The 25,011-nt window shown below is 44.3% G+C and overlaps 1 protein-coding gene across 1 annotated transcript; it reads left to right on the top strand.

The window, feature by feature from the left end:
- Nucleotides 1–4,062: 4,062 nt before the first annotated feature.
- Nucleotides 4,063–7,727, top strand: LOC121870339 (zinc finger MYM-type protein 1-like). The gene is made up of 3 exons (XM_042372122.1): nt 4,063–4,102; nt 5,698–5,920; nt 6,155–7,727. Exons 1-3 carry the CDS (start codon nt 4,063–4,065, stop codon nt 7,725–7,727), a joined length of 1,836 nt encoding a protein of 611 aa, XP_042228056.1.
- Nucleotides 7,728–25,011: the final 17,284 nt, after the last annotated feature.

Genomic DNA, 25,011 nt, shown 5'->3' with positions numbered 1-25,011 from the left:
TATATATATATATATATATATATATATATATATATATATATATATATATATATATATATATATATATATATTTGGGTAGGAACACACACATACACACAATTTACAGGGTCTATCATAGGATCAGGTAGTTTGAACTGGGCGTGGGTAAAAAATAGGTCGAATGCAATATTCTTTTAAGACAAATTTAGAAAGTTATCCTTTTAGATATACTCAAGGTAAATGATAGGGATCAGCGTCCCCTGTGATTACGTCTCATTGTTAAGTGTTTATCACGGGGATAATTGTCCTGTGTGCGTGCAGGCTGCCCGCCCGTCCGTCCCTCTGCTCATCACACACACACACACACACACACACACACACACACACACACACACACACACACAGCTTCCCTCACTGGTGCTCCTTCCTACACACACACGCACACAGCTTCCCTCTGCTGCTCCTTCCTACACACACAGTCACAAGGCCAGGTTCCCTGTCTATATCTGCTACTGTCCCCCCACACATGGTCACCAGGCCAGCTTCCCTCACTGCTGCCCTCCACACACACACACACACACACACACACACACACACACACACACATACACACACACACACTACTACTACTACAACAACATCTACTTTGCTGTCACTCTGAATCGAGTATGACGATCATCCAGCTATGATACAATGATGTGAGTTATTAAGGATGTCACCTACGTTGGTGAGCTCTGATGTGACTAAAAAGGCCGATACGGGACCGGCAGGGTCGCTCACAGATGTTGTACTGGTGGGGGAGAGGCGGCGGCAGCGTCTTTCCGGCGTTGGCGCTTGTCTGCCTCAGTTTGCAGTCGGGCTAATCCGACAGTATTGACTCTTTCTTCTGTGGTGATCCTCCAAGCGTTACGGTATGGAGTAATCGTCTCCCACGTGAGGGGGTTGATTAGGCACTTTTTCAGGTTTGTCTTAAGACTATCCTTATACCTTTTCAGTTGCCCACCAGCGTTACGTATACTATTCGTTAGGTGACTGTAAAGTAGCTGCTTTGGCAATCTACTGTCGTCCATGCAGGTAGCATGGCCGGTCCAGCGTAGTTGTTCATGGATAATGGTAGCCTAGAGGCTCCTATAGCTGCTGTCAGCAAGAATACTGGTATTTGTCCTTTTGTCTTCCCAGCGAACTCGGAGGCTGGAACATAGACTAAGGTGGTGAAAGATTTCAAGTGCCTTGAGGTGCCCCCTGTAGGTGACCCATTTCTCGCTGCCATATAGCAGGGTGGGGAGGATAACGGCTCGATATACATACAATTTTGTAGATAATTTCAGCTCCTTAAAGTTGAAGACACGGGTACGGAGTCTGCCAAAGGCTTGAGATGCACATCTGATCCGATATTGAATCTCTTCATCGATGTTCGTGGTGGTGGACAAGTGGGAGCCATGGTACTGGAAGTGGGTAACATTAGGGAGAGTAATACCTTTAAGTTGGATGGATGGTGGAGGTGTGGTTAAACCAGGGGCAGGCTGAAAGAGAATCTGAGTCTTAAATGCACTCACCTCATGGCCGAAGTGTGCATACGCATCTGCGTAGGTGTTCAAAATCTCCCTTAGGTCGCGTTCAGTGTGATCGACGAGGGTGAAGTCGTCTGCATACTGCAGTTCAGTGATGGTAGAAGCCGACACCTTTGTTCCTGCCTGGAGTCTTTTTATGTTGAAAAGACCCTTCATCCAGTACTGGATGTTCACCCCACCAATTAAATTGGCATTGGCACGAGTAAGGAAGGCAGCCAAGAAAATGGAAAAGAGAGTTGGTGCCAGTACACACCCTTGTTTACCCCATTTGGACACTATAAGTCTGCCAAATCCTGAAATAAATATGCTAGGCCTCACCATTTCCACCAATATGTCCTGGAAATAACACATCTTTAATATAGCTCAAGCTGCCTCCCGAAAGTTGGGAATGCTGCACAGATGCCGTAGCTACTTCACTCCTGAGCAGTTGTTCCAAGTATATAAGGGATTCATTCGTCCTAACTTGGAGTACTGCTCTCACATCTGGGGTGGCTCTTCTTCTGTCCAACTGTTAGGGATAGGGTAGTATCAAAGGCATTTCGTCTTATTAACTCTCCTCCTTTAGTCGACAATCTCTCTTCCCTTTCTCTTCGCCGCAATGTTGCTTCACTCTCTCTCTTTTACAGGTACTTTAACGGGCAATGTTCGGTGGATTTGGCATCCTGTGTACCGCCGACAAGGCCATGGGCTCGTAACACACGTCTTGCCCGTGGTGCCCACCGCTTCCCTGTGGATGTCGGTCACACGAGAATAACCTGTTATAGTACCTCCTTCTTTCCTCACACAGCCAAACTGTGGAATGCTCTGCCTTCTTCTGTGTTGCGATACTTATACAATCTGTCTCACTTTAAAAAGCTGGTTTTCCGGCATCTTCGTGGTGTAGATTAACACAGTATAACTTTTGTCTTTTCTATTTTCAATTTCTTTCTCTTCTTATTTTTTCGCCCCCCCAAGGCCCGTTGTGGGTCATTTGACCTGTGCCCGGGTAGTGGGCTAATTCCCATAAAAAAAAAAAAACTGGGTGCCATTGTGCAGGACACTGCCGTTCATGCGGATGAATTTTGGTGGGCAGCCATAACGGCTGAGGGTCCACCAGAGGGCTTTCCGGTTGACTGAGTCGAAGACCTTAGTTAGGTCGACGAAGGCCATGAACAGGTCACGATGCTGTTCTCTGCACTTTACCTGTATCTGGCGGGCAGCCACGTGATGGTCTAAAGCCACATTGAGATTCTGAGAGGAAGTTTTCCCCCTAAGGAATAAGTCTATTTAGAAGGACTCGGGCGATAATCTTGCCGGCTACGGACAGCAACGAGATCCCACGGTAATTGCCACAGTCTGACTGGGGGATTTCCTCCTTTTCCCATATATTCTCCAGGAGAGAGTGGAGATTGCTGGTAAGCAGAGGTCCTCCTGCATTATACACCTCGGTTGAGATTCCATCAGGCCCTGAGGCTTTGTTATTTTTCATCTATTTTATGGCAGTGGCTTCCTCATCCAGGGATGGAGGACAGCCGAGGTGGGTCAGCTCCGAATGCTGAGGGACCTGCTGAGTAGTCAGAACATCCACATCGGTTTTTCGGTTGACCAGTGGATGGTAGTACTCTTTCCAGCACTCAAGGATGCCTTCTTCGTCTTTGGGGCACTTTGGTCTAAATTTTGTCCCTCCTTTTATGACCAACTAGTAGCACCGTGGGTTATAAACTGTCCCACTGAGATGTAAGAGTACGCCTATAGAGAGCGTGCACAGTGGTGTGCGTGACTCATAGTATCCCTGCCAGGTTTCAGTGCACCACGTGGCATGAGAGAAGGTGGTGCATAATTGCAAGCTGTTGCAATTTTATGCCATATCATTCCTTTTTATAAGGTAAGTTTCATATGCTGTTACTTTTGCACTTTGGAGTAGATGTAACTGTTTGATGTAGCAAAATTCCCCAATGATTTAAATTTTGAAATAAAAATGTAAAACATGATGGGCCGTAAAATATCCCACAATGCAAGTTATTAACGCTCATAGGAGCGTTATTGGTTTGTGCTGGATAATAAGACCCTTGTTGTTGACGCGATGAGTATAATTCGGTCAAAACCTGTTAAAGAACAATTCACATATAACAACTGCTGGTATGTCAGGAGACAGTTTGAATAGTACGATCAATATACAGTACATAACCTATTAACCTCTTAAATATAACTCACATGTTACAACTGCTGATACATCAGGTCACAGTTTGTATAATATGATCAATATACAGTACATAAATACACTTATTAAAGTTATTTAGAGTTCTTAGAGGATTTAATAGTTCACAATCACACTCACGTTTTGGGATCTAGGGTTTGACCAATGAGAACAAATATAATATCCTCCTGGAAGCTGTTGTCTCTACAGTAGGTGATAGACTGTAGGGTTTCGTGATATTATGTTGTCTAGCACTCAGGATGGGATGGATGGAAACTCTAGGTGGTGGTTTTCTTATATAAAATATATTATATACAAGAAAGTCTGGTGTTGGAGATGCCGTGCGGTGAGAAGCTTGTGGTGAGAGACACGTGCAGTGAGTAGTGTGCTTGAGGAGGTATCTGTGCAGGAGCTTCGTTAGAGGAGATGTTGCGTGTTCAGGAACGTAGGGTAGAATGAATCTCAATGGGGAGACTGCGAGCTTATATACACAGCAGCCGGAAGTAAACCCGTGGGAACTCACCGGTTTCTTGACTCCGTTGCTAGGGTAGACGCAGCAGGTGGCGAACCCCCCGCCGTGAGCAACTGGCTGGTTGCTAGGATACTGTCACATGGGAATGCGGATACGCAGTTGTAGGGGAGAGATCCACTACAAGACTGTCCCTCTGACAGTCACACAGCTGCTACCAGCGTGGCCGACGCGCCCATTTAAACACCTCAGCAAAGTTCGTTGTCAACACTCTATCTTTCCTCTCACCCCCTCTCTCTCTCTCGTCTAGTTTATCTTACTGTGGCTATCCCTCTCTTTCTCTCTCTCTTCTAGTTTATCTTACTGTGGCGGTAACACAAGTTGTACAGTCGGCCACAAGAATAAGTATACACCTACAGTCAGGGCCGGGTTAAGACTTTCGTAGGCCTTAGGCACCCCCAAGATATGGGGCCCCATTTGACAGCATATTCACTAATAACACAAGCTAGTACCTAATTATAAAATGTGATGTCGAAAGAATAAGATTCAGTGATGTTTGCCATGAATTGAGTAAAAGAAAATGGGTTAGATCAGCTGTTCTTGTACAGTACAGAAATAGTTTTGTTTACAAGAAGCACAGCTAGCTGGTGGACACTGGGAGACGACCGGTAATTGTGTCTTCTTTTTTTCTCTTATGCTTAGTGCATTTTTATAAATGTTGTTAGTTGTTTGTGATGAATATCTATAGACACTATAGACATGGTACTGACTGGTGACAACTGTCTTTGTTCTTCTTGTAGAAATTTAATATACTCATATTATCGTATAGGCAGACGGTAGTGATCTACCAGAGAGTGAATGTGAATTATAGTCCTCTGTGACAGTATATTTACCCGAATAGCTTTGATTTCTGGCTTTAAACCCAGAGTTGTGAGTTTTTGTAACTACCTAGCTAATAGCTATGATTAGCTTCACCTTTGTCCCGTAGGCTACTTGTAGAGTTTCTGATTAATTGCTCTGTTTCAGATTTTGTGCAGTAGGATTTATCTTTGATTCAAAAATGACATAGACGCCTTTTATGCTAGGTTACAATTTTTGAGAAACAGGAAATAGACTGATAGTTACTTTAGATCTGCGAGCTTCACTATAGCTCATGAATTATTATGACACTATGATCACATATATTTATTTAATTAATGTCGCCCAATTACATTTATCTGTAGTTCCTTGATATATATATTTATAATCCCTTCTTCTTGTAGGTAAATATGTCAGATGATTACCGAAGGAAACATGAATCTGGGCATGTTAAAAGAAAGAAAAGGGAACACATAGAAGAAGAGATACGAAAACAACAAGGGTCAATGTTGAAATTCATAAAAAGGAATGATGCAATGACTGGTAGTTATTTTGGTAATAGTGGTCCTTGTACTGAAGTACTGTCAAGAAGTGGAGAGGACATTTCTGTCTGTGGTGTAGCAGCATCTTCTGGTTTTGAACAGGATCTGGTGTTCAAGAAGAGGTTCCTCGACAGGAATTTGCTGTTCAAGAAGAGATTGCTCGACCTGAACTCCCAAAGTGTGAGATACAGCAATGCAGAAGCAGTGACCCTGCTGAATGGGAAGTGAATGTGGATATACTCAACTATTATGCTGATCATATTCCATCACAAAACTTGGATGCAGGATTCTCCAAAAGGGGTCGACAGTTCGGTGACAAAAAGCGGTGTGTTCGAAAAAATTACTTTCAGAGATATCTAGCAAATGGTGAGGTTATGACACGTGACTGGTTGATCTTTTCACCTTCAACTGGAAAAGTGTTTTGTTATGTGTGCAAACTTTATTATAATGACCAAAGTCCTACTCAATTTAAGACAGGATTTGATGATTGGAAGAATGCCACTGCCAGAATATCCTCCCATGAGCAGTCAAAAGATCACTTATGTGCACTCTCTAACAGGTTGCAGCATCAGAAACATACTAGAATAGAGGCTGAGCTGGAAAAAGTCAAGCAAGAAGCATATAGATACTGGTTTAAAGTTCTGAAAAGAATTGTAGCTGTTGTGAGATTTCTTTCGGAGAGAGGCTTAGCCTTTCGAGGTGACAATGAGGTTGTTGGTAGCCCAAACAATGGGAATTTCCTTGGGTGTTTAGAGCTATTGGCTGAATTCGATCCTTTTCTTCATGACCATGTTGAAAAATTAAAAAATCCTGGAAAAGGACACGTGTCTTACCTCTCTTCGACAGTATGTGAAGAATTTATAGGCCTGATGAAAATGAAAGTTAAGGAACATATAATTACCGAAATCAAAGATTCAAAGTACTATGGTGTCAGCATTGATTCTACCCCGGATATTAGCCACACTGATGAACTTGCTGTAATACTCCGATATGTGCTCTCTGATGGAATGGTTGTGGAAAGATTTGTGCAGTTCATCCCAATTGAAAGACATGATGGCAAGTACCTCTTTGATACACTGACCAACTTTTTTCAACAAAATGGAATAGATATTGCGTGGTGCAGATCACAGTGTTATGACAATGCAAGCAACATGATTGGGATATACTCCGGTGTGCAATCAAGATTCAAAGAAGTCAATAACTTGGCAGAGTGGGTACCATGTGCAGCCCATAGCCTGAATTTGGTAGGCTCTGTTGCTGTGGAAAATTGCACAGCGGCTGTCAATTTTTTTGGTGTTGTACAGTGCATTTACAATTTCTTTTCAGCTTCACCACAAAGATGGAGTATACTTACTGAAAGTCTCAAAAACCCCATAAATGCTTATGCAGTTCACAGTATGTCAGAAACTAGATGGTCTGCAAGAAGTGATGCAGTGTCAGCCCTATTCTTGAACTACTCAGAGATTAGACAGAGTCTGATCAATGTTGCAGAATTTACTGGGCAACCTCCTTCAGCTGCTCATGAAGCTAAATCCCTTGTCAAGAAACTTGATGCATTTGAGACTGCACTAATTTGTATTATTTGGAATGATTTGCTTAAAAAAATTAACATAGTCAATAAAGCTATTCAAGAGCCTGGAATTGAATTGGGAACAGTTGTAAAGATGTATGACAGTCTTCTGGCATATTTTTCTGAAATCCGTGATAAATTTGAGAGTTTTGAAGAAACGGCAAAGGAATTCTCTAAAAGTGACTACAAAGAGGAGATGCAGGGTGAACGCAAACGTATGAGGAAACAGTTTTTTGGTGAAGGAGCCAGGGATGACACGGTCTCAACCATGACTGCAAGTGACAGATTTAGAACACAGACATTTTATCCTATTGTAGACAAGCTCATTGTTCAGATGGGTAGACGCCAAGAAGCATATTCAGTGTTGTGTGACAGATTTGGTTTCCTGGTTGACAAATCACTGTCCCAGGATAAAGTGATCCTGAAAGCCAGAAATCTAGTGAAGACTTATTCCAGTGATTTGGAAGAATGTTTTGCTGATGAGTTTTTGCTATTCTCAAATATGTACCCGGAGGAGAAAACCGTGAATGGAATGCTGTGGATTAATAACCAGTTTTCCTAATGTCCACATTGCATTTCGAATTTATCTTTCACTGTTTGCAACCAGTTGTGAAAGCGAGCGGTCCTTTTCCAAACTAAAAAGAATTAAAAACTGTTTAAGATCCACTATGGGCCAAGAGCGGCTCTCTTCTCTTTCCCTACTTTCAATTGAAAATGAACTGCTTCGAAAGATAGACACTAATGACATAATAAAACAATTTGCACTGCAAAAAAGCCGTAAAGTTTTGATCTAATAAATATCTTAACTTAAAATCTGTGTCAATTTTCCGAAGCAGTTGCTTTGGCATATTGAGTATGTTCTAAACATTTCCTAATGATTACGTTGTAACTTGTATAGGATATTTCAGAAACAAAAGTATATATTAGACAACTGAAAAAAAAATAAAATTTTGTGTACTCTTTGAAACAACTTTCTTCTACTATTTTGCTTTCATCTATGGCCAGAATATACCTAAATAGAATAGTATAGAAAATAATCAAGTAACATAAATAGATACTAATAGGATTAAGTAATAAATAAATGGAAAAAAAGTACCTCAGTATCAATTTAATAATAACCTGTAGAAAAAGGGGAAGAAAAGTTCTCGTTTTATTTTTCGTAGGCCCCCAATATCTCGTAGGCCCTAGGCACTGTGCCTACTGTGCCTAATGGATAATCCGGTACTGCCTACAGTTCGCGTTTGAGACAAAGTATCTGGTAACACTGTCCTGAACAGAACAGACAAAATTACAAAATGACCTGTAATTTATGTTTTATTCCTACATATATGTTATAAATACATTTGTTGTGAATGTTTTACTAGTGTCTTGTGTTTATATTACAAGTAATATATTGCATCCAATGGTAGTAAACTTGTTCCCAATGGGATTGCAGTTATCGTACAGCTCCCTCCTTCTCCCCCACTTTTTCTCTTACCCGACTTTTTTTTACTGATGTTTGGATTAGTAAAGGATGGAAGCGGAGTAAATAGAAGAATAAAGAAGGGGAAACAGAAAATAGTTAGAGATAACAAGAGGGGAGAGCTGAATTTCATCATGCGTCTAGATGCACAGTTTCAACGTTACCAGACCATTTTCGGACCTTACAGCTACAGTGTGTATACTTATCCTGTGGCTGACTGTACCTAAAAGTAATTTTCTATGATAAATATTCAAATCAAGAAGTCAAAACATACAGTTTCGGTAGAAATACGTAGAAAGGAATCAAGTCATCAGCCAGAGCGCACAACTCGAAGACGTTGTGCTCTGTGCAGTCCTGTTCTGTATGCAAAGTGCCTCTGTCTTGAGAAAAATAAACATTGTTTTCAGAAATATCAAGCAGAAATAGTGAATCTCACATGTTTTTCTTTTTTATGTTAAATATGTAAGTGTGAGGAAGATAAAAACAAATAGATTACTGTAGTGGACGTCTCCCCTACAAACTGCGTATCACATTCCAACGTGCCGTTGCCTAGCAACCAAGCGAGAGCTGTCCCCAGATGTTACCGTATCTTAGCAACGAAACTATTCACCGGCGACTTCTCGGGTTTTCCCAACATGACTCATAGAGGACTGGCGGCTGCTGCCGGGTGTATATAAGCTCTGTCTCTCCATTGAGATTCATTCTGCCCATTTTCCTGAACAAGCAACACCTCCTCCAGCAAGCTCCAAGCTGTTAACATTTATTCAACCAGGAGGCCAGCGACAGGCAACATCTTCTCTAACGAAGCTCCTGCACATCTACCTCCTTCAACACGCTACTCACCGAACGTCTTCTACTGAGCAGCTCCCCACCACACGGCACCTCCAGCACCAGACTGTCTATCATATAACTTATATTATACAAGAAAACCACATTAGAGTTTTCTTCCATCCTGAGTGCTAGACAACATTAATATCTCAATACCCCTACAATACCATGATTTTTATTTGCAATGTTCAGAAGCACACTGCATAAGGGATTTGTTCGTCTTTTTGGTAAACGTCAAATTACAGATTGCATTTCTTGATTGTTGTAGACAATGTGACTTAATTTTAGTAGATATTATTCTTCCCTTCTCTTATATCCATTTATATACAATCATATATAAGTTGCATGGTGGGATGAATTTTACACGACCTAATTATATATAATTAATGGCAGTTATTTTTTTGTGTATGATTCTTCAACTAAATGTATAATTAGTTCATTAATGAAAGTGCTTTTAGGTTGAAATAAAGGAAAATATTTTTCTGAGCAACAAGTTTTTTTGTTTTTTAAAATCCTGTGCCCCAGAATTAATTAGGAAGTTACCTTTGGATGAGCGGAGGGGTCTGCCGCGTGAGTGATTGGCCCATAAAATGTTTCAGTGGAATTTAAAAATTCGTGCATCTTGTGCTGATCTGTAAGTTTTTGTCTTTCACCTGCTTTATATTTAAACCAGTCGTTCTTTAGATTGCGAAGTTCGCGCTGGGCCGTTGCTTTCTTCTTGCAGAAGGTATCAGCTTTGGTCCGAGACTGAGGGTTGGACTGCCAGTCAGTTAAAGCAGCACGGTTATCATCATCTTATCATCATCGAGTACATTGATTTCCAGATCATTTTCATCAAACCAGTCTTGGTGTATTCTTTCGATCTGGCCGAGGGTCTCTATGCAGGTTTTTGTCATGACAGTGTCAAAAATATCCCATTCGGCACTGGGATACGGGCTCTTTGTTGTTGGGTTGTTTATCAGCCCATGTTCGAGCTACTCTCTGAAAACATATTACTGCTGGATCCTCCAGCAGTAGCAAGGTTTGCTGCCTTCGCCGTTTTGGGGTTGGTGTGAAGTGAGAACTTGGCTCTGAGGAGCCAATGATCAGTGTCGCAGTGATTCGAGCCACGCATGGCTCGGGTGATTAGGACATCTCGGCGATCTCTTTCTCTGACAATGATGTAGTCAATGAGATGCCAGTGTTTGGATCGTGGGTGCTGCCACGAACCCTTGTGAGGTGTGCCGCACACTTGCTGAGGAGGAGTAGGCCATTGGGATTACCACCTAGTCCATTTCTCCCTATGGTTCCCTGCAAAATATCAGCATCTCAGCCAACTCTGGCACTGAAGTCACCAAGGAGCTCAACTTTATCTCCTCTGTGGATAGAGGTTAGCACTCTGTCGAGGTCGGCATAAAAGGCCTCCTTGATGTCATCCTCTGCATTCAGTGTTGGGGCATATGCACGAATGAAGAAGGCATGACGTGAGTGATTCAGTGGGACTCGGAGAGTCGAGGCGCGCATTGATCCCAACAAACATTTCAGTTAGCCTTATGTAGGATGCATTTGCGGATGGCAAAGGAAGCTCCATAAATCCGGTTTCTCTGCGCAGCAGGCTTACCCTTCCAGAAGAAGGTATAGCCAGACCCCCGTTCTGTGACTTGACCCTCGTCTGGGAGCCGGTACTCACTAATGGCTACTGCGTCGATGTTATACCTAGCCAGCTCTTTTACACAAGGGCGGTTCTTCTTTCAGGACTCTCATTTGTGCCAGTATCCAGAAGGGTCCTGACATTCCATGCAGCAACCATAAGAGGTTGTAAAGTTTGTTTTTTTGTATTGATCTGTGATTATGATTGTGTTTTCGACTGCATAAGGATGACCTTACTGGGTGCGGTAGCCCAGTCAGATTTTTTGGGGGTCTTGTGGGAGAGGAATGCAGGCTGCAACCGCACATCTTGGTTCTCCTTTTTCATGATCCAGTGGTGTAAGTAGACTGCCAATAGCCCAGATTTGTTAGGCTTCACCTTAGTAGCCTGTCCATCATACATTGCCTTCGTCCGTCGGTGTAGTCGTTGGGTTCCCATGGTAGTCACCTCTTCCATCTATACCGCCGTTGGGGTCTTGTTGGAGCTCTGTAAGCATGTCTGCCTGATGCCAGGCCCCACTGCAGATTTTCGTTCGGGGTTTACTCCCGTAGCCTTTTCCTTACCATGGTTAATCCGCAAGGCAGCGGATAAAATGGCCATTCCAATGTAGTTGTTCATGGATAATGGTCGCCTCGATAATCCTACAGTTGGTGTCAGCGAGAATACAAGCATTTGTTCTCTTATCTTCCCAGCAGACTCGGTAGGATAGAACGTAGACTAAGTTGGTGACCCATGTCTCCCTGCCATAGAGCTGGGTGGGAAGGATTACTGATCGATATACGTGTAACTTTGTACATAAATTCAGCTCCCTACAACTGAAGACACGGGTACAGAGTCTGCCAAAGGCTTGAGGTGCATATTTGATCCAATGTTGAATATCTTCATCGATGTATACAGTGGTGGACAGGTGGGAGCCAAGATACTGAAAATGAGTAATATTAGAAGGGGTAGTACCGTTAAGCTGGATCGATGGTGGTGTGGTTGAACCAGGGGTAGGCTGAAAAAGAATCTGAGTCTTACGTACATTCACCTAAAGGCCGAATAGTGTATAAGCATCTGTGTAAGTATTCAGAATCTCCTGTAGGTCCCGTTCAATGTGAGCGACGAGGGTGAGGTCGTCTGCAAACTGAAGTTCAGTGATAGAAGTGGCCGATACCTCTGGTCCTGCCTGGAGTCATCTTGTGCGGAATAAGTCCCTTCATCCGGTATCGGATGTCCACCCAGCTGGCTAAATTGGCACTGGCACGAGTAAGGAAGGCAACCAAAAAAATGGAAATCCGAGTTGATGCAAGTATGCATCCTTGTTTTACCCCTGTTTTCATGGGGAAGAACTCATATTGGGTGTCATTGTGCAGGATACTGCCTTTCATGCCATCGTGGAGTTGCCTCACAATTGCGATGAATTTTGGTGGGCAGCTAAAACGACTCAGGGTCTGCTAGAAGGCCATGTACAAGATACAACGTGTTCTTTGTACTTTTCCTGTATCTGGCGGGGAGCAAAGATCATGCCAGTGGTGCTGCTTGATGGTCTAAAGCCACATTGAGATTTTTGGAGGGAGTTTTCCGCTTCAGGAAGAATTCTGTTTATGAGGGCTCGGGAAATAATCTTGCCAGCTATGGACAGCGTGTGAGATCCTGCGGTGGTTACAGTCTGACCGGTCTCCCTTGCTCTTATAAATATTGGCAATGGAGGCGTCTTTAAGAGCTTGGGGATTTTCCTCCTTTACCATATATTCTCTGGGAGAGAGTGGAGACAGCTGGTAAGCAGAGGTTTTCCTGCTTTGTACACCTTGGTTGGGATTCGATCAGGCCTTGTGACTTTTACTTTTCTTCTGTTTGATGGTAGTAGCTTCCTCATCCTAGGATGGAGGATGGCTGAGGTGGGTCAGCTCTAGGTGCTGAGGGACCTGCTGGGTAGTCAGGACAACCACATCAGTGTTTCTGTTGAGCAGCGAATAATAGTGCTCTTTCCAGCTCTGACGGATGCCTTCTGTCTATAATTAGGGATGTTCTATCGGATGAACAGAGGGGGCCGCTTTATGAGTAATTGGGTTATACAGTCTTTTTATGGAATTGAAAATTTCAAGCACCTTGTGGTGATCAACATATTTTTGCGTATCACACACATTATTTTGCCACCATTCGTTTATTAGTTCGCGAAGTTCGTGTAGATACCATAGATTTCTTTTTGCGGAAGGTAACAGCATTGGTCCGAGACTGAGGGTTGTTCTGCCAATCAATGAAAGCTGCACGTTTATCCTTGACGAGTACATTGGTTTCTGGAACATTTTCATCAAACCAGTCCTGGTGTTTTCTTTCGATCTTGTTGAAGGTCTCGAATGCAAAATTTGTGATAACCGCGTGGAGCTATTCTCTGAAAGCATGTGCTACTGCTTGATCCTCCATTCACTTAGTATTAACAAACATTTTCTGGAGGCTTGTTGCCTTTGCCGTTTTGGGGCGACATGAAAGGAGAGTTTGAGGAGCCGATGATGATCTGTGTCACTGGTCCGAGCCACGCATGGCTCGGGTGATGAAGACATCTCGGCGATCTTTTTCTATGACAATGGTGTAGTCAATGAGATGCCAGTGTTTGGATAGTGGGTGTTGCCACGTTCCAGGCTAGCTTCCCTCACTGTCTCACACACACACACACACACAGTCACCAGGTCAGTTTTGCTCACTGCTACTGTCACACACACAGTCACCAGGTCAGTTTTGCTCACTGCTACTGTCACACACACAGTCACCAGGTCAGTTCTTCACTGCTGCTGTCACACACACACACAGTCACCAGGTCAGTTTTGCTCACTGCTACTGTCACACACACAGTCACCAGGTCAGTTTCTTCACTGCTACTGTCACACACATCCACCGGGCCAATTTTCTTCACTGCTACTGTCACATACACACACACAGTCACCAGGTCAGTTTTCCTCACTGCTACTGTCACACACACAGTCACCAGGTCAGTTTTCCTCACTGCTACTGTCACACACACAGTCACCAGGTCAGTTTTCTCCACTGCTACTGTCACATACACACACACAGTCACCAGGTCAGTTTTCTCACTGCTGCTGTCACACAGTCCACCAGGCCAGTTTTCTTCACTGCTACTGTCACACACACAGTCACCAGGCCAATTTTCTCCTGCTACTCTCACACACACAGTCACCAGGCCAGTTTCTCTCCTGCTACTGTCACACACACACAGTCACCAGGCCAGTTTTTCTCACTGCTGCTGTCACACACACAGTCACCAGGCCAGTTTCTCTCACTGCTACTGTCACACACACACAGTCACCAGGCCAGTTTTCTCACTGCTGCTGTCACACACACAGTCACCAGGCCAGTTTCTCCTGCTACTGTCTCACACACACACACAGTCGCCAGGCCAGTTTTTCTCACTGCTGCTGTCACACACACAGTCACCAGGCCAGTTTCTCTCACTGCTACTGTCACACACAGTCACCAGGCCAGTTTTTCTCCTGCTGCTGTCACACACACAGTCCAGAGCCAGTTTCTCTCACTGCTACTGTCACACACACAGTCACCAGGCCAGTTTTCTCACTGCTGCTGTCTCACACACACAGTCACCAGGCAGTTCTCACTGCTGCTGTCACACACAGTCACCGGGTCAGTTTTTTCTCACTGCTGCTGTCTCACACACACACAGTCACCAGGCAGTTTCTCTCCTGCTGCTGTCACACACAGTCACCAGGCCAGTTTTCTCACTGCTGCTGTCTCACACACACACACACAGTCACCAGGCCAGTTTCTCTCACTGCTGTCTCACACACACACAGTCACCAGGCCAGTTTTTCTCACTGCTGTCACACACACAGTCACCAGGCCAGTTTCTCTCACTGCTACTGTCCACACACACACAGTCACCAGGCCAGTTTTTTCTCACTGCTGCTGTCACACACACAGTCCAGAGCCAGTTTCTCTCACTGCTGCTGTCACACACACACAGTCACCAGGCCAGTTTTTCTCACTGCTGCTGTCACACACACAGTCACCAGGCCAGTTTCTCTCACTGCTACTGTCACACACACACAGTCACCAGGCCAGTTTTCTCACTGCTGCTGTCCACACACAGTCACCAGGTCAGTTTCTCTCCTGCTACTGTCACACACACAGATCACCAGGCCAGTTTTTCCTCACTGCTGCTGTCTCACACACACACACAGTCACCAGGTCAGTTTTCTCACTGCTGCTGTCACACACACATTCACCAGGTCAGTTTTTCCTCACTGCTACTGTCACATACACACACACAGTCACCAGGTCAGTTTTCTCACTGCTGCTGTCACACACACAGTCACCAGGCCAGTTTCTCCTGCTACTGTCACACACACACAGTCACCAGGCCAGTTTCTCTCAATGCTACTGTACACACACACAGTCACCAGGTCAGTTTCTCTCCCACTGCTACTGTCCACACACACACAGTCACCAGGCAGGTTTTTCTCACTGCTGCTGTCTCACACACACACACACAGTCCACCAGGCCAGTTTCTCTCACTGCTGCACACACACACAGTCACCAGGCCAGTTTCCTCACTGCTGCTGTCACACACACAGTCACCAGGTCAGTTTTCTCACTGCTGCTGTCACACACATAGTCCCAGGTCAGTTTTTCCTCACTGCTGCTGTCTCCCACACACACACACAGTCACCAGGTCAGTTTTCCTCACTGCTGCTGTCACACACACAGTCACCAGGCCAGTTTTCTCTCACTGCTGCTGACACACACAGTCACCAGGTCAGTTTTCCTCACTGCTGCTGTCACATACACAGTCACCAGGTCAGTTTTCCTACTGCTACTGTCACACACACAGTCACCAGGTCAGTTTTCCTCACTGCTGCTGTCTCACACACACACACAGTTACCAGGTCAGTTTCCTCACTGCTACGCACACACACAGTCACCAGGTCAGTTTTCCTCACTGCTGTTGTCACACACACAGTCACCAGGCCAGTTTCTCTCACTGCTACTGACACACACACAGTCACCAGGTCAGTTTTCCTCACTGCTGCTGTCACACACACACAGTCACCAGGTCAGTTTTCCTCCAGTGCTGCTGGCACACATCCTGGTCAGTTTTCCTCACTGCTACTGTCACACACACAAGTCACCAGGCCAATTTTCTCCTGCAGCTGTTACACACACAGTCACCAGGTCAGTTTTCCTCACTGCAGCTGTCACACACACAGTCACCAGCCAATTTTCCTCCTGCAGCTGTACACACACAGTCACCAGGTCAGTTTCCTCCTGCAGCTGTTACACACACAGTCACCAGGTCAGTTTTCTCACTGCAGCTGTCACACACACAGTCACCAGGTCAGTTTTCCTCACTGCAGCTGTTACACACAGCCTCACCAGGTCAGTTTTCCTCACTGCTACTGTCACACACACAGTCACCAGGTCAGTTTTCCTCCTGCTACTGTCACACACACAGTCACCAGGCCATTTTCCTCATTGCTGCTGTCACACACACAGTCACCAGGCCAATTTTCCTCATTGCTACTGTCACACACAGTCACCAGGCCAATTTCCTCACTGCAGCTGTTACACACAGTCACCAGGTCAGTTTCCTCACTGCTGCTGTCTCACACACACAGTCACCAGGCCAGTTTCTCTCACTGCTACTGACACACACACAGTCACCAGGTCAGTTTTCCTCACTGCTGCTGTCACACACACACAGTCCCAGGTCAGTTTTTCCTCACTACTGTCACACACACACAGTCCCAGGCCAATTTTCCTCACTGCAGCTGTTCACACACAGTCACCAGGTCAGTTTTCTCACTGCAGCTGTTACACACAGTCACCAGGTCAGTTTTCTCACTGCTGCTGTCACACACACACGTCACCAGGTCAGTTTCTCCGCTACTGTCACACACACACAGTCACAGGCAATTTTCTCCTGCAGCTGTTACACACACAGTCACCAGGTCAGTTTTCCTCACTGCAGCTGTTACACACACAGTCACCAGGGCAGTTTTCCTCACTGCTGCCTTCATATCACTCATCATTATCATTCATTGAACTGCTTAGCTTCTTTTGCCTTTATTAAACTTTTTAATAGTTTCTTAAATCCTTATTCTACTTATTGTTTTTTAGTGTGTAAACATGAATTATATCTTGATTCCTGGGTATAGCATTAAACCTGACTAATAGAAATCTGTCTGACACTGATAACCCCTGTACACATCCACCAAGAAGTAACACCTCCTTCATACTTTACGTCACCTGAATATATAGAGTGACATTCTTCTCCATTGATGCAACAACAACCTGTCCATCTTGCTTTAATTAAACCAAAAACTGTCCATATATTATAAAGATAAATGGTGTCTTTGATATCTTTTGTTATTATGACTTCACATGGTAATGTTAAGGTTGGTGAGAGTTTTGAAACAGGCGATTGAATGTTGAGACTGACGCACGCACGTGTGTGTGTGTGTGTGTGTGTGTTAGCGACTGAGTCTTTGTATACCATATCATCCACTACAGTACATTATTTTAGTTCACCCAGCTCACTAAGTTCTTCCAGTGATATTCACTATTACAGCTCAACACACTGCCACTTGCCTTTGCCTGAAGGTCTCACCACCTTCATATAACGAGTAATATTTTGGTGAAAAGTTTCAAGAGAATTATTAAGTGAAAATAATGGCTAATTTAAGAAGGTCAATGAAAGTCAATATGAAGAAAATATCTGTAATTGTAAAATGGCATCTTGTCATCTTGGTACATCATCAGTCTGGCGGAGCTACATGACTAAACCTTTGTAGAAAATATTTCATAGCTCACGTCCCTCTGGGGGTGTTGGATCAAACTTTATATCGTGCCGTGTGGAGTGTGCGACCAGGGGTATACAGCAGTTATTGTTACAGGTGTGGTTGACGTCTGATGTGACGGCTCCCTTCCTCTCTCTTACTGTACCTCTGGTGTTATACTCGACGGTGGACGGTGTAGCCAAGGAGGAATTGAATAATTAAATCACCAATTAAACACATCAAGAGTGTGCGCTTCTCTTATAGTATTGTTATTAATATATTCTGAATGAAATTTAATCTATGATTCATTATATTAACTGCCACACGGTAACTTTATTCAGAATTTAAACAAGACAGACAAGAATAAAATAGTCAGTGTTCCTGCATTTGGAATGAGTTTAACATCTGACCTTCACTGTGAGTTGAGTTATGATGATCTGTATTACTAGTCAGTAATTATCCTACACAAGGTATTACCATACCAGATTTCTTATGGACTGATGTTGTTTAAGGGACGTAGTTAGCCAGAGTGTTTCTAAGACACTGATCAGTCAGGCTGGATTGATTAAGATATATGAGTATATGGATGCTCTCACAACCTGACATAACCAAACCGGGTTATTAATTGAGAACAATGAATCAAGTCGGCACTTTATGTAAATACCAATCATTACGTACAGCTGCAGGAGTGTACAGCGGGATGATTAAACTAACCTTACAGATAAGGTGCACTGTGGCTGTCACTGCAAGGTGTCTTCATCACATCTTATAACACTTAAATAATATAGAATGATAACCACACTTTTTGAATGGAAGCCCAAGGTGGGAATTCTAGTGTGAGAGGGAAAAGTCCCTCAGCTGTGTAGCCACACGGTTACCTGTGAGGGACTTGTGTCATTGGCTGGGTGACTGGCGGTGGGGGGCTGCAGCGCCTGCACAGCCACACACGCCCAACGCACCTTATGCTACGCTAACATACGTTACATCTAACGTATACTATGAGTAACAAGTAAGCAGAACGGTCTGGCTGAGATGATGAGAATCAAAACAGGTCGCTGACGAGAACAAGAGACAATTAGCGGAGTGCCTAAGGTATAGTGTGGAGAGACAGAGAGCAAAGCAGAGTGGACAGGGAAGAGTGTGGATAGATAGTAGAGCGGATAATGGAAAAATCGTGCAAATGGTGATACAAGCATGAAATTTGGCATGGTCATACCCTAGGGGCTACTTGTCAAATCTGCCTGATTGGCCATTTGGAAATCGAAGATGGCGGCCATTTTTCAAGATGGCTGCCAAATTGACCTTCGAAAGATGATTTTTTTTTGTAGAAATTGATGTAGTTGGTCAATCTAAATGATCTTAGTGTCGATATGTATGTTTTCAAGCATGCTCAGATAATTTTTTCTATTTCTGATACTCTCAGATATATATTTGTCTTATTTATGACTGGTTTTATGTACTGGTTTTATATTTTTTCTAACTCGGTGAGGGCAGCATGCAGAGGGTCTCTGCATGTGAGGAGGTGATTGTCGTGCACTACCAGGGCACACTGGTGACATCACTGCTGTGCAACCCAGCATGGGGTTCAGTGTCAGCTAAGAAAAAGCATGTCATACTGCTTAACCAACCCCAAATCAGTTAAGCAGCCGCACCTGAATTGACAGGATGTGGCAGCGCGGGAGAGCCGAGCCAAGGATAACGGGGTTTTAGTTATCTGGATGGTGTACAGATCTCATCAGGGTGGTAAGAGGATAAACCCTCGGCCCTGAAGATCAAAAATAGTTATGGACACAAAATCTACCAACAAATCATTCCTCACTGACCGGGCAAAGTGTTGTCTTTGTCAACAGGATAAGAAGGAAGATCTTAAGTCTCCACATGCAAATCCTGCCAAAAAAGATGACGGTTACAAGAGCTTGGCAAGGAATATTCCTCTATTTCATTCAATCAATACACTGCCAATCAAGCTTGACCCTGCAAAACTTGTTGAAGATGATGGGATAGAGGAGACCTTGAGGAGAAACAAGGCACAGTATCGCGAGAGCTGCAGACTTCTGTTAAACAACACAAAGTTAAATAGAGCTCAGAAAAGGCGAACCTCTGCAGTTGCTACAGAGGAGAGCAGCAGTAACAAGATACCACGAATGGTCAGAGACCCCAAAGCACCAGAATGCTTTCTATGTGAGGAAGAAGCTTCGGGAGATGACATAAGACATGATTCACCTTCGAGACACGATGTGCCTTGAGCAACAACATCCAGAGGTAGCGAGGGAGTTCTACAAGGGGAACTTTGTTGTCCACAAGTCAGGAAGAGAGTTCTCTGCCATTGCTACTGATCAAGACCATGAACAAAACAATGCAGTGATTAAAGGCGATGGAGGAGCAATTGGGTTGACTGATGACTCAGCAGCACTTCTTAGGTGGATGGTGGTTGGACCTGAAGTGAGTCGTCTTGTTGCTGGATATGAAGCTGCGTCAGGTGAAAAAGTTGGAACCACCACCAGCAGCCGACATCATGAGCAGACCCTGAGTGCACAGAAATCTTTCTTTGAGAAGCTGGAAACACATTCCAAGGTGCTGCGGGAGATGGGCAACCCTTTCCAAGAAGAGTCATCTGACCTTCTGGTGTTAGACACGAAGAACATTGTAGATCCAGATATTGCTAAAATGGTTGGTACACACCATGACAGAGGAAAAGAGCAATTCCAGGCATTCTTAGAGGGACTAAAGAATGAAGATAAAGGTCTGTTCTTCCATCCAATCAAGAAAAACAGATCCTCCTTCTTCAAACATGACCACGTTGTTAGCAGTTCCAAAGAGAAGGTACTGAAAGATGACTGTCAGCTGTTCCCGCGACTCTTCATCTCCAGTCAGAATAGACAGTATGACTTGCAAGAATTCTTCAAGCATGAGAACCAGTCAGCTCCTGCCTCCCTCAGTGACACTGGCAAGCTTCATACATGTCAGAAGTCACAGCTGGCTGAAATTCTTCAAGCACAAGTGAATGCTACAAAGAGAGAACCACATGGAGATGCTATCATCATAGATGGCTCAGCACTGATTAATGCCCTGCCTCCACGCACCTCAAAGACTTTTGATGCCTATGCCAGAGAAGACATCCTGCCCAAAGTGGAATTCTATGGTGCCAAATACAATAGGGTGGATGTAGTGTTTGATGTGTACAAAAAGTCAAGTCTGAAGTCTGAAGCCAGGTCGAAACGAGGACAGGGGATCAGGAGAAGAGTTACAGGAACCAGTAAGACTCCCAAAAACTGGAGAAGCTTTCTGTGAGATGACAAAAACAAGACAGAACTTTTCCATTTTCTCGCGGAGAAAATTTGTAAAGCACAGAGGACAAGCACGGTGGTTGTGACAAAGGGAGAAGATGCCATTAGCAACTCAGAGAAGTCCCTAGAAGCTGTGGCTCCATGCTGTCATGAGGAAGCAGACACACGAATATTTGTGCATGCTAGGGATGCAGCAATGGAAGGTAGCAAGTCCCTCATCATCAAAACCAATGACACTGACGTGGTCGTTGTAGCAGTATCTGTACTGCCATCACTACAGGAGCTTCGTCTTGATAACATGTGGATTGCCTTTGGCCAAGGAGCCAGTCATCGATGGATTCCAGTTCATGATGTAGTTTCTGCGATAGGGCCTAAGAAAGCTAGTGGGATCCTATACTTTCATGCTTTCACAGGCTGTGACGTTGTGTCTGGCTTCCGTGGGAAAGGAAAGAAATCTGCATGGCAGACATGGAATGTCTGTGATGAAGTTTCAGAAACATTCACCAAACTCAGCCAATGTCCAACAACAGTTGCTGATGTTGACCTGCAGAAGCTGGAAAGATTTGTTGTCCTCATGTACGACAGATCTAGTGCAGCCACTGGTGTAGATGAGGCAAGACTAAATCTCTTTTCCCGCAAGCAGAGACCATATGACTCCATTCCACCAACCCAGGCAGCCCTCAAGGAACATGCAAAGCGGGCTGCCTACCAGGTTGGTATCACCTGGGGCCAGGCAACAATCTCCAATCCAGAAACCAGCAGTCCTGTCAACAGGGGATGAACGCAGAAGGGAGAGGCATGGCAGATACGTTGGACGACTCTTCCCCCGATTGCGACATGCTGTCAGGAGCTGACCAAATGCTCCTGTAAGAAAGACTGCAACCAGAGATGCAAACATTTTCCCTCTGGACTTTCCTGCACAGCACTTTGCAGCTGCATATGTGAACAGCAGTAAATGCACAAAGATGTACTGTCAGGAGAAGTCACAGGAACCAGTGCTAATAGTGAGTATTTTTTTTTTAGTAAGTTCTTTTTTTGTTATATTTGTTTACTGAAAGTTTTATTTTATGTGGATAAAAATAATACAATGGGCATAAAACTATAAAAAAATCATCTGAGCATGCTTGAACACATACAATACATATCGACACCAAGATCACTCAGATTGACCAACTACATCAATTTCTATAAGAAAAATCAACTTTTGAAGGTCAATATGGCGGCCATCTTGAAAAATGGCCGCCATCTTGGATTTATAAATGGCCAATCAGGCACACTTGACTAATAACCATTAGAGAATTACCATGCCAAATTTAGTGCTTGTATCACCATTTGCATGATTTTCTTGAAAAATTGCATTTAGCTGCCCCACTAAGACAAATAGGTAGGCGGAGTGGCCATGAGGGAATGTGGCGAGCCAATAAGCTCGACAGATAGGCCAAGGAAGAGAGCTAGGCTGAGAGGTCAAGGATACAGCCAGTCGCCAACCATAGGAGAGACTTGATCTTGTCCCTGATGACTCTCGTGCTCTCCCTGCTGAACCTCTCCCCATTGAGGCGGCAAGGCAGGTTCCGCCGCCGCTCCATACAGTCCAGGAACTCCTGCAGGAAACGTTTCTAGAGTTACTTGTGGTCCTAGTGCAGGGAGAGTTACTAGTGTTACTTGTGGCCCAAGTGTAGGGAGAGTTACTAGTGATACTTGTGGCCCAAGTGTAGGGAGAGTTACTAGTGTTACTTGTGGCCCAAGTGTAGGGAGAGTTACTGATGTTACTTGTGGTTCAAGTGTAAGGAGAGTTACTAGTGTTACTTGGGGTCCAAGTGTAGGGAGAGTTACTAATGTTACTTGTGGTCCTAGTGTCGGGAGAGTTAGTATTACTTGTTGCCGAAGTGTAGGGAGAGTTACTAGTGTTACTTGTGGCCCAAGTGTAGGGAGAGTTACTGGTGTTACTTGTGGCCCAAGTGTAGGGAGAGTTACTGGTGTTACTTGTGACCCAAGTATAGGGAGAGTTACTGGTGTTACTTTTGGCCCAAGTGTAGCGAGAGTTACTAGTGTTACTTGTGGTCCAGGTGTAGGGAGAGTTGCTAGTGTTACTTGTGGTCCAAGTGTAGGGAGAGTTACTTGTGTCACTTATGGCCCAAGTGTAGGGAGAGTTAATAGTGCTACTTGTGGTCCAGGTGTAGGAAGAGTTACTAGTGTTACTTTTGCTCCAAGTTTAGGGAGAGTTACTAGAGTTACTAATGTTACTTGGGGCCCAAGTGTAGGGAGAGTTACTAGTGTCACTTGTGGTCCAGGTGTAGGGAGAGTTACTAGTGTTACTTGTGGCCCAAGTGTAGGGAGAGTTACTAATGTCACTTCTGGCCCAAGTGTAGGGAGAGTTACTAGTGTTACTTGTGGTCCAGGTATAGGGAGAGTTACTAGTGTCACTTGTGGTCCAAGTGAAGGGAGAGTTACTAGTGTCACTTGTGGTCCAAGTGAAGGGAGAGTTACTAGTGTCACTTGTGGTCCAGGTGTAGAGAGAGTTACTCGTGTTACTTGTGGTCCAGGTATAGGGAGAGTTACTAGTGTTACTTGTGGTCCTAGTGTAGGGAGAATTACTAGTGTTACTTGTTGCCCAAGTGTAGGGAGAGTTACTAGTGATACTTGTGGTCCTAGTGTAGGGAGAGTTACTAATGTTACTTGTGGTCCAAGTGAAGGGAGAGCTACTAGTGTTACTTGTGGCCCAAGTGTAGGGAGAGTTACTAGTGTCACTTTTGGTCCAGGTGTAGGGAGAGTTACTAATGTCACTTCTGGCCCAAGTGTAGGGAGAGTTACTAGTGTTACTTGTCGTCCAAGTGAAGGGAGAGTTACTAGTGTCACTTGTGGTCCAAGTGTAGGGAGAGTTACTAGTGATACTTGTGGTCCTAGTGTAGGGAGAGTTACTAATGTTACTTGTGGTCCAAGTGAAGGGAGAGCTACTAGTGTTACTTGTGGCCCAAGTGTAGAGAGAGTTACTCGTGTTACTTGTGGTCCTAGTGTAGGGACAATTACTAGTGTTACTTGTTGCCCAAGTGTAGGGAGAGTTACTAGTGTTAATTGTGATCCAGGTGTAGGGAGAGTTACTAGTGTTACTTGTGGTCCAGGTGTAGGGAGAGTTACTAGTGTTACTTGTGGTCCAGGTGTAGGGAGAGTTACTAGTGTTACTTGTGGGCCAAGTGTAGGGAGAGTTACTAATGTCACTTGTGGTCCAAGTGTAGGGAGAGTTACTAGTGATACTTGTGGTCCTAGTGTAGGGAGAGTTACTAATGTTACTTGTGGTCCAAGTGAAGGGAGAGCTACTAGTGTTACTTGTGGCCCAAGTGTAGAGAGAGTTACTCGTGTTACTTGTGGTCCAGGTATAGGGAGAGTTACTAGTGTTACTTGTGGTCCTAGTGTAGGGAGAATTACTAGTGTTACTTGTTGCCCAAGTGTAGGGAGAGTTACTAGTGATACTTGTGGTCCTAGTGTAGGGAGAGTTACTAATGTTACTTGTGGTCCAAGTGAAGGGAGAGCTACTAGTGTTAATTGTGGCCGAAGTGTAGAGAGAGTTACTCGTGTTACTTGTGGTCCAGGTATAGGGAGAGTTACTAGTGTTAATTGTGATCCAGGTGTAGGGAGAGTTACTAGTGTTACTTGTGGTCCAAGTGAAGGGAGAGTTACTAGTGTCACTTGTGGTCCAAGTGAAGGTAGAGTTACTAGTGTTACTTGTGGCCCAAGTGTAGGGAGAGTTACTAATGTCACTTGTGGCCCAAGTGTAGGGAGAGTTACTAGTGTCACTTGTGGTCCAGGTATAGGGAGAGCTACTAGTGTTACTTGTGGTCCAAGTGAAGGGAGAGTT

Source organism: Homarus americanus, unplaced genomic scaffold, assembly GCF_018991925.1.
Source record: "Homarus americanus isolate GMGI-L3 unplaced genomic scaffold, GMGI_Hamer_2.0 scaffold40856, whole genome shotgun sequence".
Taxonomy (NCBI): domain Eukaryota; kingdom Metazoa; phylum Arthropoda; class Malacostraca; order Decapoda; family Nephropidae; genus Homarus; species Homarus americanus.
Note: the sequence above shows the minus strand (reverse complement) of the source record. Positions and strands in the feature narration are given on the sequence as shown.